The 14,190-nt window shown below is 53.1% G+C and overlaps 2 protein-coding genes across 4 annotated transcripts; one reads left to right on the top strand and one right to left on the bottom strand.

Annotated features, from left to right (window-relative positions):
- Nucleotides 1–7: 7 nt before the first annotated feature.
- On the top strand, nucleotides 8–9,721 carry LOC109436794 (lymphocyte antigen 6 family member G6F). 3 transcript variants are annotated; one of them, XM_074332698.1, is made up of 6 exons: nucleotides 8–288; nucleotides 780–1,109; nucleotides 1,193–1,456; nucleotides 2,402–2,557; nucleotides 7,952–8,101; nucleotides 9,414–9,721. In XM_074332698.1, the coding sequence occupies exons 1-6, from the start codon at nucleotides 135–137 to the stop codon at nucleotides 9,644–9,646; spliced, it is 1,287 nt and encodes a 428-aa protein (XP_074188799.1). In that variant the 5' UTR covers nucleotides 8–134; the 3' UTR covers nucleotides 9,647–9,721. The 3 variants fall into 3 exon arrangements, with proteins under 3 accessions (XP_074188799.1, XP_019571173.2, XP_074188800.1); XM_019715614.2 differs by lacking the exons at nucleotides 7,952–8,101; nucleotides 9,414–9,721 and adding exons at nucleotides 2,729–2,795; nucleotides 2,930–3,084; XM_074332699.1 differs by lacking the exons at nucleotides 8–288; nucleotides 780–1,109; nucleotides 1,193–1,456; nucleotides 2,402–2,557 and adding an exon at nucleotides 7,537–7,854.
- A 773-nt stretch (nucleotides 9,722–10,494) lies between these two features.
- LY6G6C (lymphocyte antigen 6 family member G6C) lies at nucleotides 10,495–13,273 on the bottom strand. The gene is made up of 3 exons (XM_019715519.2): nucleotides 13,054–13,273; nucleotides 11,568–11,678; nucleotides 10,495–11,157 (listed from the first exon to the last, which is right to left on the bottom strand). The coding sequence occupies exons 1-3, from the start codon at nucleotides 13,103–13,105 to the stop codon at nucleotides 10,943–10,945; spliced, it is 378 nt and encodes a 125-aa protein (XP_019571078.1). The 5' UTR covers nucleotides 13,106–13,273; the 3' UTR covers nucleotides 10,495–10,942.
- Between the last annotated feature and the right edge of the window lie 917 nt (nucleotides 13,274–14,190).

Raw genomic sequence — 14,190 nt, forward strand, 5'->3', positions numbered from 1 at the left:
GTAAGGAGGTCATCTTTGGAGTGGCCTAGACTAGGTCTTCTTCCCTCAGAGCAGAAAAGTGTTGGTCACTTTTTCCCCAGTAAACATGCAGCTGGGCTTTATCTTTCCAGCATTCCCATCCCCTCCAAAGGCCCATGTCACGCCAGACCAGGGAGTATGGGCCTTTATCTGGGCTGTTTCCTCCCTGGGGACACCAGGTCCCAGGCAAGAGAGCTTGGCAGGCTCTCCACATGGCGGTCTTATTCCTCCTCCTTCTGCTCCTCTGTGGGGCCCCCCATGCTGCTGCAGGTAAGGAGCAGGAGGTGAGGGATTCTGCAAGGTTGTGAGGCACTGCCACTGTTTCTCCTTAAAGACATGGGGAAGACATCTGACTCAAGAAGATAGATTTACCTTGACTCACCTCCCCTGCCTCTAATACTGGGGAAAACTCAGAGACAATGAGGGTCCAGGTCATGTAGAGATTCCATTAGAAAATAAGAATGGATGAGTAAATGCTTCCAGAAAAGGAGAACCATGAAAGAGAGATATGGGCATTTGCCAACTATTCCAGTCTTTTCCCTCTTACCCTCAGATTCCCTCACTCATTTGGGGAGAGGCTAGGAAAGCCCCTACCTCTTTTCTCCATCTCACATTTTTTATAGCTGTCACTTGAGAAATGTGCTCACAGCCAGGCCACTGCTGGGGGACCTTAGAAAGGGAGGAAGCCAGGGGTTTGGAGGTCCGTGGGTGTTTGTTGATCTGATAGAGGTCTCTGGCCTCACACAAGCCGCTTCCCACAGACAACATCCTGGCCATCCACGTGGCCTTGGGGGAAGCAATGGAGCTGCCATGTCCCTCACCACCTACCCTGCATGGGGACGAACTCCTGTCCTGGTTCCACAGCCCTGCAGCAGGCTCCCCCACTGCCCTGGTGGCCCAAGTCCAGGTGGCCAGGTCAGCCGCAGAGCCTGGAAAGCCTGGAAGGGACTCCAGGCTCAAGCTTCTGGGGAACTACTCTTTGTGGCTGGAAGGGTCCAAGGAGGGAGACGCCGGACGATACTGGTGCGCTGTACTGGGTCAGCACCACAAGTACCAGAACTGGAGGGTGTATGATGTCTCCGTGCTTAGAGGTGAGTGGGGGCATGAAAACCAGGGGACACTGGGAGATGGGGGAGCCAAGGCAAAGAACTGAGGGGTCCCTCTCTCCCCACAGGATCCCAGCTATCTGCAAAGGCTGCAGATGGATCCCTCTGCTCTGTCCTCCTGTGCTCTGTGGTCCCCCCCAGACGCCTGGACTCTGTGACCTGGCTGGAGGGGAAGGGTCCTGTTAGGGGCCGTGTACAGTCCTTCTGGAACAATGGGGCTGCCCTGCTCTTGGTGTGTCCTGGAGAGGGGCTTCCTGAGCCCAAGGGTCATAGGCCAAGGATCATCCGCTGTGTCGTGCCTCAGAACAAAGGGGTCAGCTTTAGCCTGGCAGGTAAACTGAGGGAGATATGGGGAGGGATGTGCCCTCTGGCACATCTCATACCTGCTGGCTGGGGAGGAGGTGAGAGAGGAGGCAAATCTGTCCAGGAGGGATGATTTCTGGAGCTGACCATATCCTGCAAGAGGAGGGCTTTTTTCTCATTGACTGATTCCATAACTGAGAAGAGTGTTGGTTAAGCCAGCTATCTGGTGGGATAGACCATGGCCGAGAGAGAAGGAGAATTCTGGTGAAATATAGCATCGTCTAGAAACAGGCCAATCGGATTTGTGTGACACATTCCATAGCAGAAAGGAAGAAATTAAGAATTACTGCTGGGGGAGTTGTCTTTTGAAGAAAGGATGTATGCACTGATGTTATAATGGCCATTGACAATGAAGGCAGAAGAGAAAAAAATAGAATCGCTTTATAAGAAAATGCTTTACACAGAGGCAGAATGCTATTGGATATGGAACAACCTGTTTACAAGGCAGGAGGGAGCAGCAAGTGGCCATTATTTGGGGAACAGAGGCCACCCATGGCAGCCGCTGGGCTGCGCTTCCCTCTGCATGCACGGCGCCTGCTATGGTGTCAGCTGTGGTAGGCACTCAGCGAACGCTTACGGAGCTGAGCGAGTGAATGGAAGAATGAACACAGGGAAGGCACTTTTATTTTCTCTTGAAAGGGTAGATTACTGTGAAGGGTAAAGGAGAAATGAGCTATGGCTGGTTGCTCCAGAGTTAGCTGTCCGTTGTGTGGGGGGTGGGGAGGCATCGCCGTTCTGCATCCATGTTGGCTTATAGGGTCAGGGTGAGAGGCCTGGAAAGGGGCAAAGTAGGGGAGGGGGGGTACGGGGGGTGGATTTGGGGGCAAGAAAGCTTATGAAGCCTCTCTTTGGGGCACAGGACAGACCCCCCTCACTGCCTCACTCCGTACCCTCCTGTCTTGCCCTTATTGCAGCCTCTGTGGATGCCTCCCCGGCCCTCTGTGCCCCTTCCACAGGCTGGGATGTGCCCTGGATCTTGACGCTGTTGCTCGCAGCGGGCCAAGGGGTCACCATCCTGGTCCTCAGCACCATGCTCTGGAGGCGGAGGATCCACGGGGCTCAGTGCAGAGGTGAGTCCCTTCCTCCCAGAGGGAGAAAGGCCGCACATGGGTGTGAGGCCGAGGGGTGGGCTCTCATCTTACCTCTGTACCCCATCTTCTCCAGGGCAGGAGGGGAGGGAATATAGCTCAGAGGTACCCCGTGACTTCTCTGCTGTACCCCATGTGGCTCTTTCTCCCCAGATGCCTCGATTCCTCAGTTCAAACCTGAAATCCAGGTCTATGAAAATATCCATTTGGCCCGACTCAGGTGAGGAACAACTAGAGGACAGAGGCTTAAATCCCAAAGAGGACTGGGGTTGGGTCGGCCTATGGCTCTGGTTTCTGAGGGCGTGGAGAATGGTGGTATCCTTAATCTGTCTTTCTGTTTCACAAAACCCACAGCCCACCTGCCCCCAAGACCAGATGGTCTCCATGACATCTGCTGGGAAGTGACCTGCTGTCTCCTTGGCCATCTGGCGCCTGAAGGATTCCCTGAAAACCTTGGCAAGGGGGGAGGGGCTGAGAGTGTCACTTCACAGTCCAACTGGTCTCTTGCAGCCAAGCTGTGTGTGTGTGGGGGGGGGGGGGGCGGAAAGGAGAAGCATTTCTTGATGTCACCTACAAAAAAGGTGTGGTCTCCTGTCTTGTAGCAGCCAGTGGAGGGCAGCCCTGAGCCTGCAGTATTATGGGGTGTGGGGAGCCTGGCATAGCTGACGGGGTGAAGAGGGGTGGGGCTGGGCAGCGAGGAGACAGAGGAATCCAAGAACTTGAGCCGTGGTGGAGAATCTGGCATGGAGGAACCAGAGACAAATGGGAGAAGCTGAAGCCCAGACAAGGGAAGAGACTCAAGTCAGAGTAAAGGCTGAGATGTTCAGAGAGACAGAGGAAAGCAGAAGCACAGAATAGGAGGGTTGAGGGACAGAGGGAGTAGAAAGAAAACTCAAGGTGCCTCTAAATTACGCCAGTCCCCATCCTCACAAAGAAGAGACGCTGAGAGATAGCAAGCACCTTTAATCAGACCCCAGACTTCCTCAGATGGAAGAGAAGGGAACTGAGTCAGTATGGGGTGCCCATGCTGGCCCCACACCCGTCACCCTCCTTATCCCCGGCACTCCATTCTGGCATCCGGAATGGAGTGAGCTGCCTGTCATCCTGACATCCTGGGAGTCCAAAGAGTCACATGCTCTCTCCCTGGGCAGGAGTGTCCACAGGGGCAGCCGGCGGATTCCCAAGTGGTGTATGTCATCAGGTCCTATGTGCTGGGCTGTTTGTGAACCGTGGACAAGTCTGGGCTCCTGAGGCGGCAGAGGGCATTGATGCTCCCAGCTCATCCATTCCCTGGGCTCAGGCAGAAATAAGCTGGACCCCCAGCCACACACCCGCACTAGCAACTCCATCAGGTGCCCTTTTGTGTATCTGCTCATGTGTGGGCCTCATTGGAGGAAAGCTTTCTCGGAAGTCTCACCTAAAGCCTTCACGCTACAATCGCTTAAGCTAAGCTATTGGCAAGAAGAGGACGCAAATGACATAGATGGAGAATGAGGTGAAAGTATGGTTCAGGTTCCAGCAGCCAGCACAACCCACCGAGCAACCAGTTTGCTTTTAGAAAGCACGCACAGACGCACGCAGCGGTGTTGCTGGACTCCAAGATAGCACTTTTATTCAATTACTCTTCATAGTCCCCAGGCCCTCCTTCCTGAGCCCTTCTGATGGAGGAATATTTTCCTGTGAGTCCCCAAATGATGTAGATGATGTTGGATCTGCCGGGAGTTTCTGGGTGTAGGCTGGGGTCGTGTCTCGTGAGACCAAAGAATGGAAACACAGACCCAGGAGAGGCAAAGACTTTTAAAAAGAGGATAGTTTATTGAAAGCAAAGGGTTAGAGGTCCCAAGCGGGAGGGGGTCCGGAATGGGGGTGGCCCTGTGTCTGATGCAAAAGCTCTTACTTTTATACCTTCCCTTGCCTGCTTGGGGAAGGGAGCTGTTTGAAGAAGGGAACTGGTGCCTTCCAATGAATTTCGTCTGCCAGGTTTGTTCTGCTTGCCCATCCTGGAGGAATTAGCAAAGTAACCCACTCTTATCTATCAGATCTGCTCCGTTTGTCAGGCCAAAAGGAATTTTATGATTAACCTCAAGGCATTGTTACATTATATCCTGGAACGAAAGGAGTGATTTCAAAACCTGGAGTTTTAGGATATGGCTGTCTTTGTTTATTCCACCAGGGACCTCCCTGTCTGCCTAGGGACATGCTAACTCTCCTGTATCAATGACCTACCAAGTTAACCTTTCCTAGCAAGAGCTCCTCCTCACCATACTTGGTGCTCCTATCGCCTTGCGTGGGACACACAGCTGCATCAAAACACCGGCCTTGCCAGAGACCTAGGGCTGAGAGAGGGCATCAGCAATGGGCATCTAGAAAATAAAAAACCCAGAACAGGGTTTTTTTGTTTTTGTTTTGTTTTATGAGGCTGGGCTCTGGGCAAGTGCCTGTAGGGGCTGGAGCAGTGCCTGTGGGAATCAGGTCTTAGGAGGGGTCTGCGAAGGTGTTGGGTGTTGGGCCAGGGATCCGAGGTCTTGATACAAAATCAAGTTCATGGCCATATCTCCAAAGTGTCTGTACAGGTGTTTCCAGGGCCATGGTGATGGTGGAGGGGCACTGGGTTTAGGGCTGCAGATCTGTGTGAAGCTAGTGGAGGAGGCGGCCTCCCCAGGTGAAGCTGGCCATGAGGAGGGGCAGGTTGGTGAGGAGGGGGCTGGAGGGCCGCTGCAGCAGGGCCACGTCCTGGAGGCAGCAGTGGTGCCGCAGAGCATAGGGGCACGCACAGTAGGTGGCATGGCCTGGCAGAGGGCACTGTGCTGTTGGGAGGCAGCCTTTCAGCTGGATGATCCCACTCTGCTCTGTGGGACGAAGGGGGAATGCTGAGGCAGGGGCAGTAATGCAGTAATGGCCGGGGGCAGCAGCAAAGGCAGGACAGGTGGAGGTGGGGAGCATCCTGGAGCAGGGCCATTGGACCAGACTCCTACCTGAGGTGCCAGTACAGATGCCACAGCTTCATGGTCTGACACTCGGTGGGAACAGGGCAGCGGGGTTTGGCAGAGCTGCAGGTGTAACAATGCTGATACCTGTGGGGTTGGCTGAGATCAGGCAGTGGGGAGGAGAGGCCAACAGGCCAGGTGAGAGGTGGAGCCAAGACTTGGGATAGGAGGGGATGCACAGGTGACACACAAAGTGGGGAGAAGGGAGCAGTGCAATGGAGGGAGAAGGGCAGACAGAAAGGGAGACACAGAGAAGGGAGGGGAGACAGTGCAGTAACAGAGAAAGACACAGAGGCAAGAGGGATACAGGGATTGGGAGACCCAGATGTGAGTGAGAGATGACCTTAGAGAAGGACCGAACAGCCAGGGGTGGGAGGCAGCAGCGAAGAAGTTAAGCAGCTGGTGCCAGAGACACATGAGAAAACTAATTGACATTGTCTGAGGTGCCCCACAAAGAAGCAAGAGGTGAGATAAGGGACAGGGGAGACAGAGGCTTGTCACAGATGCCACAGAAAGGGACAGTTATTCTCCGATGGGACTAGTCCTGTTCCACCCTATCAGGCTGAGGCCATTCCCAGTAGCACCTCTTTCTAAAGCTCCTACAACTCTCTTCTTGCTGTTTCTCAGCCCCTGTCCCCATTGGCCCTCTGGCTCCTCTGCCCCAGCCGCCCCCACAGTACCCTGCCCCCTTCACTCAGTGCCCCACAGAGGAACAAGGTGCAGAAGATGGTGCTGGAGGTACTCATGGCTGGGCCCGGGGCTCAGGAGTCTGGAAGAATGTGACTGCACCCCAAGATCCTGAGAGACAGAGTTGGAACATCCAAGTGAGACAGGGAGGGACAGTAAACAAACACACCTAGGGAGTGAACCTGGGAGGGGGGAAGGCAGAACCGGGGCCAGATTCCCCAGCCGGAGCTGCGGGGGCTCTGCCTCCTGTGCACCCGTTTCCCTGCCCCCTACTGAAGTCTGCTCTTGCCTTGAGGGTCTTCTCTGTTCTCTCAGCTGTATCTGGGATCCAGTGTTGTGTCTGTCACCTTCCCTCCTACTCCTTTCCCTTCCCCACTCTTGTCTCAGGCTGTTTGCACGCTCAGCCGTCTCCTTATCTTTGCTTTCTCTGCCTTTTCCCCCTGTGTGCATTTAAGTCTCTCAGGGTCACCCTCCTAAACTGCCCTGGCCCAGATCTGTTTCAGTGTGGAATCATCATCCCCTCCCACCCACCCACACAAAACCAGCTGTTTAAGGGAGGGCCCCACCCAGCTTTAGATCCCTTTGATTCCCCCCTCCCCAAGCCTCAACATTCCTACCCCATAATTATGCCTCCCAGCTTTACTACCTGGGAGGAAAGAATTAGTCATGCTTGGAGTCAGCGGGACAGGGACAGAAGTGTTTCTACTGGGGCGGGGAGGTTGTGGGGCTGGGGCATAGAAACTAGAAAGGGATGCAGGAATAAGTTTTGGGGGGCCACGGTAGAGCCTGGAAGATGGGTTTAAGAGACTGGGGACTCAGAGAGCCACATCTGGAGAACAAGGGCAGGAATGTCTCAGGAGCAGGAAGACTCTGGGGGGGTGGGGGGGAGTGGACAGAGGAGACACAGCTATCCATCCAGCAGCAGTTTTCCAAAATTTTTTTTTCAATCTCACGACCACTTCCGACTCTTAAAAATTACTGAAGACCCCAAAGAGCCTTTCTTCGTGTGCGTTACATTGACATTTACTATATTAGAAATCAAAACAGAACATTTTAAACAGGTTCGTTTCAAAGTTAAAATAATAAACCTACTACATGTAAACAAAACATAGTTTTGTGAAAAATAACTTCTTTCCCAACAATGCTTTATACTCAGGGAATCTATTTAATGTCAGGCGTAATAAGATGGCTGGGTTTCATATCTGCTTCTACATTCCATCTGTTGGACGATGTTGTTTTGATTGAAGTGTATGAAGAAAATCTGACCTCACACAGGTATGTGGTTGGAAAAGGAAGACCATTGAGTATCCTCTGAAAGGGTCTTAGGGACCCGCAGGAGTTCTGGGGCCACAGTTTTAGGGGGCGTCTGGGGACTCCAGAGGATGCAGATCCCCGTGGGGCTCTGGGCCGCTGGGGGAGACTCTTTCCTCCCTTTTTATTGCCCTATAAAGTTCAAGGCAAGGGGGATATAAGGCTAGCAAAGCAGGGCCAGGGAGGGGGTGGGAGGGCGCGGCACCAGGGACGCCAGCCGGCCACACACAATGAACCCTCACCTTGTCGGCCTGCTGCTCTGCACCCTGAACGCCCTGTGGGGGGCTGCGGTGGGTAAGAAGGCAGCCAAGGCCCCTCTCTCACACAGCCTGTCCCCCGCTGCCAGGGGCTTCCTGAGAGCCCAGGTCCCGCTCCTCGTCTCTCCTGCCAGGAAACCGCATGAGGTGCTCTGACTGCAGTGGTGACAGCCCCAGCAGCTCCTGCAGCGAGATGGTGACCAACTGTGGTGAGGGCAACCACTGTGGCTTCCTGGAGCACAAACCCCAACCGGGCCTGGGACAGAGCGAGCTATCTGAAAACCGTGAGTCCTCAGTTTCTCCCTTTTCCCCAGCCCTTTCCTGCTTCCAGAACCTTCCAGGCTGAGTCTGGGCCTGGGCAGATGGTGCCGCTGGCAGAGCAGAGCAGTCTATAGCCCCTTCTGGCTCCTGGCACCAAGCCCCTCAGCAGCCTGCTGTCTGTTGTCCGAGTGGTGCCACCTGCCTCCTCGTTGCCCTCCAGGATCTCATAGGCCCCTTCACTCACACATGGTTGAAAAAGCTCTGTCCCTTGAAAGCAGGGACCAAAATATTCAATCAAACTTCAACTTTCATGCATCAGTTAAGGACCAAAGAGGTATGTGTTTTAATTTTTTACTTTTGAATTTTAGATGGCCAGAAAAGTTGTACAAACAGTACAGAGAATTCCCAGCTTCCTCTCATGTTGACAGTCAGTCCTTGAACAACTCAGGGGTTAGAGGCACTGATCCCTGCACAGTTGAAAATCCGCATGTAACTTTTGAGTCCCCCAAGACTTAACTACAGTCATCCCTTGGTATCTGAGGGGGATTGGTTCCTCTACACCCCCCTCAACCCCCTCGTGGATCCCCAAATCTTCTGATACTCAAGTCCCTTGTATAAAAAGACGTAGAACGATGCGTACAGTCGGCCGCGGATCCCCAACCATGGTTTGAAAATACTGTCATCAATCAGTCTGCGGTTGGTTGAATCCGCAGATGCGAAACCCAGGGATACAGTGGGCCGACTGTGTATTTACTGAAAAAAATCTGTGTATTAGTGGACCTGCGCAGTTTAAACCTGTGTTGTTCAAGGGCCAACTGTACAATTATGAAAATCAGAAAATAACATTGGTACAATACCACTAATTAATCTACAGACCTTATTCAATTTAGCCAGTTGTTCCACTCATGTCGTTTCTGATCCAGGACTCAAACCAGAATCCCACATTGCATTTAGCTCTCATGTCATCTTAGTCGCCCCCAATCTGTGACAGTTCTGAGTCTTTGTCTTCCATGACAAAGTCATGGAAGAGTCCTGGTATGTTATTTTATAGAATGCCCCTTAATTTGGATTTATTTGATATTTTCTCACGGTTAGATTGAGGTCATGAGCTTTTGGCAAGAATGCCATAGATGTGATGTGATGTCGCTCCTTTTCAGTGCATTGCATAAGGGGGCTCACAGTGTAAATGTGTTAACGCTGGTCACTTGGTTTTAGAGAGGTATTTTTGGAGGCGGCAGAGAATCTCTTTGGGCTTCTTGATATCCCATCTGCTCTGCCCAGAAGGCAAGTCCTCCATACAGGAGGCCAAAACCCCAGTCTCATTCTCTCTCTCAGCCTTAGTGACCTTGCCTCATCACCATCCAGCCTGCGTGACAGCCCACCACTGCAATCAAGTGAGAACAGAGCTGGTGGGAGATGTGACTTACACACGCCACAGGGACTGCTGCGTCGGAGACCTGTGCAACGGGGCCGTGGCAAGAACTGTGGCCCCGGCCTATACTTTGGCTGTGGCAGCCATCGCCCTGGCCTGGGTCTTGCCAGGACTGTGGAGAGGGTGGTGGCAGTAGGGGACGGGACCAAGGGAACAAAGGAGATCTGAGGTGAGAAGACACACACTCCTCTGTGAGCCATTAAAATCTATCAACCACTCGAGCTGACTGGAAAATTCCATGTCTCTTTTGTTGATGGGAGGGCTGAGGGAGTAATACGGGGGCATGAAGGCTCTAGTGTGGGGGTCACCAACCATCAGTGGAGTTAGTTATGATGATGCACTCCTTAACAAACTGAACCCCAAAGAACAATGGAGAATCTGCCCTAAGTTACTCCTGGATCTTGTTGCTAGGGGAGCCTTCCTCAGCGCGAGGATCACTGAGGGAGCAGGCTGGGGCTGAGTGGGGGTCACCAGGAATCAATGAGCCTGGCTGTCTGGTGTGGCTTTCCTTTGCCCCCTTTGCAGCTTGGCTCCCAATAGGACTCTTTCAAACTGAGAAACGAAATAAATATAAGCCTGTGATAGGACGATTGCTCAGTGCCCACTCAGTACCCAGGCCAGCGGAGGCCTCTGACTCTGACGCAAGAGACTGATACCTGGAAAGAGGGCCCTGGGTCCCATCCCCATGCACTCTCCTCCCCTTCCTGGGGGCCCTCACACCACACTGCACACCCTTCTTGGCAGTACATCAGAGGCGTGGCCTAAATTGGAGATAAGGATTGTTTCTCCAAACACTGGGACCTGTGTGCCACCCCCAGATACTGGACAGGAACATGGAGGCCTGAAAAACCTGTTTCTCCATTTGTCCCAACCTGGGAAACTCCCTGAAGGATTGGGGGTGGAGGGGTAAGAGTGTTACTTCCTGGGAGGGGGCCTCTGACGATAGGTTTTCTAACAATAAATGTACCATTTAATGAAGACACAGACATTTATTACTCAAAATGGAAAGAGGTGAGCAAGGGGATGGCATACGAATGGCAGCCAGGGTTTGGGAAATCAGCCCATACAGTGAGGTCATTGGAGCCTTCACAGGGGACAGGACAGAAGTCCCATTTCAGGCCCAGATCCCAATCCCTCTCCAAGTAGGGCACAGTACAGTGCAGGACACCAAGTGGGGAGCCCTTCTAGGGGCCAATGGGGGGTCTGGAAGGGTCTAGAGGGAAATGGGAAGGGACTCGAGAAAAGCAGAGAGGAGGGTGTGGGGTAGAATGATGGGTAAGGAGACCACTGTCTAATTAAAGAAATGTGAAGGGTCCGGAGAAATGTTACTCCGAGCAAAGGGAGCTAGGGAGAGACCACTGTGGGAAGCCTGGGTACAGGGAGAGAGGCTCAGGTAAGGCAGGTGGGAGGAGGGGCAGCCATGGAGTGTGTCTCAGTGCAGCAGCCAGAGGCCAAGGCCAGCCAGGGAGGTGAGGACCAGCAGGGCCAGGGTTGGCGCGGGCCGGGGCGCTGGGCTGTTGCAGTTGTCCTTGCTGCAGCAGGTGGTGTTGTAGGTCAGCCCCAGCTTGTGACTGGTTTGGTTGAAGGCCTCCCGGCAGGGCTCTTCTGCTGTGCCACAGCGAAGGTTGGAGAAAACCCACATCTTACCTGGGGGTTAAGAGTGGGCAGTGGGGTCAGCTAGGATGGGCAGCTGGCATGCCTGTGTCCACCTCCCCACCGCGTGCACCCACCCAGGCTGCTTCTTTCCTAACTCTGCCCCAGCTTTCCCCTTCTTTACACCCTGTCCCCTCACGCCAATCCTGGTCCTGTCGCTTGCTGGCTGTGCGGCCTTGGACCCATTATTGTCTCTTTCTGAGTCTGCTTTCCCACTTTATAGGGTTGTCATGAACATTAATTGAAACAATTTATGTAAAGACGTAGAATGGGGCCTGGCACATAATGATTCTTGGCCAAATGTTTTCACTGCTGTCATCCTCTGTTCTATCTCAGCCTCATCCCCAGTTGGGACTCAGCGCCACCCATAGAGTCTCCTCTCCCCACTAAAGAAGGGATATTACCAAGGTACACATTTGTTGTCAGGCATTTGTGTCCTGGCTCCAGGCGACAGGACTGCCGGTCCACACAGCCCAGCACAGGGACCTTGTAGCAGGAGTGACAGCGAATGTCAGCTGGAAGACACAAGTCAGGCTTGAGGCGATGGGTTGTCTGACTCACCTGGGCTGAGCCGAGCTGGAGGATAGGGTGGACAAGAGCCAATGAAGTAGGTGTTCTGACTTGTTTGGTCAGCAGAGACAGAGCCAGTGAATGATAGAGAAAACGTGGAAGTGGGTGAAGGTGGAGTTGTTGCTCTGTGAACAGCCCACACCCTAAATATCTTCCTTCACTCCATCTGGGAATGAGTCAGGAGGGGCAGAGCTACCAACAAAAACACAGGACTGGGATAAGGGGAAAGTGAGAATCCATGGGGAAGGAATGGAGGAAGTGGGGAGAAGATGAAGGAATTCAAAAGAGGTCACAGAGACTTGAAATAGGAAGAAATATTAAAAACATGGATGTTACAACACTTGCACAAATGGCCTGGAACTTGAGGCCAGCAAGAAAGCCACCTGTGGCCAGCTTTAGCAATGTACTCTTCACCTCCTGGGCCCAACAGGCATGTGGGATGAGGAACCTGAATGGAATCCTCTCATCCCAGGAGCTCTCTGACAGAAAGGATTACTCTCTGGGAGACAGATCACCAGATTCCGCCTGAGCACCTTAAAAATGGAGAGGGGGGGTACAGAAGGTGACACCCCCAAATTCCTGCCACAGCTAATTCAAGGTTTGGGCATGCAAGGTTTGGTGAAGGAGGGATTTGGTGGAGGAGTCAGGTGACTGCACCTGAGTGAAACCACCTCACCCTAGGGGTGAGCAGCCCTGGCGTTCCCTCCCTAGAAGGCCAGGGAAATCTCCCTGGTTCCCTAGGATGTTCTAAGAAGTCATTGGCTCCCTCCAGAAAAGCTTGTGTCCCTGGGGGTATGTGCCCCAGGGAGGAGCAGGAGGGAACTAGGAAAGGCCACAAAGTCCCTAATGGAGTACATGGGAGGGGTGAGGTGCAAAAGGAGAGCTCAGCTGAATGCCTAGGTTTCTGGGAGGACACCTTGCCGAGTGCAGGTGAACAGAGAAAGAAGCAGGTAAGCTGGATTCTGGAGTGTTTTGTATTGGAGTGAGGCTGGCAGGGGAACTAAGAAGGGTTTCTGTCATCAGGGTTTTGAAGAAGGGGGAACCTTGGAGTGGGGAACGGGGTACTGGGAGCGCTGGCCAGATAGAAGAGTGGTCTTGGAGGTGGGGAGAAGTCAGAAGGATGGAAATGTGAGTCCTTGAGAAATTGAGCAAGGACTCTGCCACAGGGAGGCCTTGTTCTGCAGGCACAGGAGAGCTAAGCCAACTGGAGGCCGGGGTGCTTGGGGTCCTGAGTAGTAGTGGGTAGTGGAGGGCAGCTGGTGAGGCTGGGCATAAAATTCCTGACCGGATCAACCAGGTCTTTGGGGCCCCGGTGCTCACCTGAGACCCAGCAGAGCAGAGAAGACAAGGTGAGCAGCAGCAGGCCTGTCATGGTGAGGGTCCTGAGAGTGGTGGCAACCGCAGCAGCTGACAGTAGATTTTCGGGGATCCAGCTCCGGGAGTTGAGTGGCCTTTTTGGAATTTATAATCCCAACGGTCCAGTCCCTCCCTTCTCTGCCTCTGGTGGCCCCTCCTTCCCCATTTATGCACAGCTGGCTGGGGAAAAGACCAGGGGTGGGGAGGGGCTAAACAGGACAGGGTGGGGGTGTGGGAATGGAAAGGGGGAAAGCATAAGTGAACCATTTTGGTTCTTGGTTTCAGGTCAAGACACCCTTCCTGGCAGCCAGCTGACAGCCTTGCCTGCCCAGCCCTCTGAAGAAGCATCACCAAAAGCCCCTGCGATGTTAGTGGCTTTGTTAGTATCATCTGCTAGTTCCTGGGAAATGGACAATGGTGATAGCCCAAGATGGACTGCCAATTTCAGGTCCCAGGAGTTCATTGATAGGGACATGTGGGCAGAGATTTGGATGGAAGGAGCCAAATTAATCTCCATTCAGCCCCCACTTGGTCTTCCCCAACCCCTGCTCAGCTACAGGATAAGGGAGTAGGATTTGTGATGTCACCAAGGGCCTCTGTGATGTCATAGCAGCAGAGGCATGGGCTGGGCTGAGCTAAGGAGGAGCTGCCTAAGGCCCCCCAAAGATTCTCAGGACCTTGCCCGGCTCCACTTGGGCTTGGTCTGGCCTCGGTTGCTCCAGTCCCTTGAGGGCCAATGAAGACCTGGGTGTGGGGTGTATGCACCCGCTCCAAAGCGCCTTCCCAATCAAAACCTGCCGGTTTGGGTGAGGCTCTATGGCTGGGAGGGACAGCGTGGGCACAGAGAGGTGAGGTAGAAGTTCAATAAGAGTAGAAATAGTAATGACAATGGCAAGCACTTTGTGTTCCCATGTGTCACCCATTGTTCTAGGCGTTTTATGTGTGTATGCATGTAGTTCTCACAACCCTCTATGGCATAGGAGAGTCGCGTGCTTTTATTTTTTTATTTTGTTTGTTTTCTAATAAGATTAAATTTATTCAATAACCTAGTAAAAGTTTTGATTATAAGTATCCAACAGTATAAAAAGTACAAAACAGATC

Source organism: Rhinolophus sinicus, linkage group LG05, assembly GCF_036562045.2.
Source record: "Rhinolophus sinicus isolate RSC01 linkage group LG05, ASM3656204v1, whole genome shotgun sequence".
Classification (NCBI taxonomy): domain Eukaryota; kingdom Metazoa; phylum Chordata; class Mammalia; order Chiroptera; family Rhinolophidae; genus Rhinolophus; species Rhinolophus sinicus.

Coding starts and splice junctions, on each gene's coding strand:
- LOC109436794 (XM_074332698.1), top strand. CDS start 135: ATGTCACGCCAGACCAGGGAGTATGGGCCTTTATCTGGGCTGTTTCCT. Junction 289..779: donor GGCCCCCCATGCTGCTGCAG/GTAAGGAGCAGG, acceptor CGCTTCCCACAG/ACAACATCCTGGCCATCCAC. Junction 2,558..7,951: donor CCACGGGGCTCAGTGCAGAG/GTGAGTCCCTTC, acceptor CTCTCCTGCCAG/GAAACCGCATGAGGTGCTCT.
- LY6G6C (XM_019715519.2), bottom strand. CDS start 13,105: ATGACAGGCCTGCTGCTGCTCACCTTGTCTTCTCTGCTCTGCTGGGTC. Junction 11,679..13,053: donor TCTGCTCTGCTGGGTCTCAG/GTGAGCACCGGG, acceptor TGTGTCTTCCAG/CTGACATTCGCTGTCACTCC. Junction 11,158..11,567: donor GACAACAAATGTGTACCTTG/GTAATATCCCTT, acceptor CTTAACCCCCAG/GTAAGATGTGGGTTTTCTCC.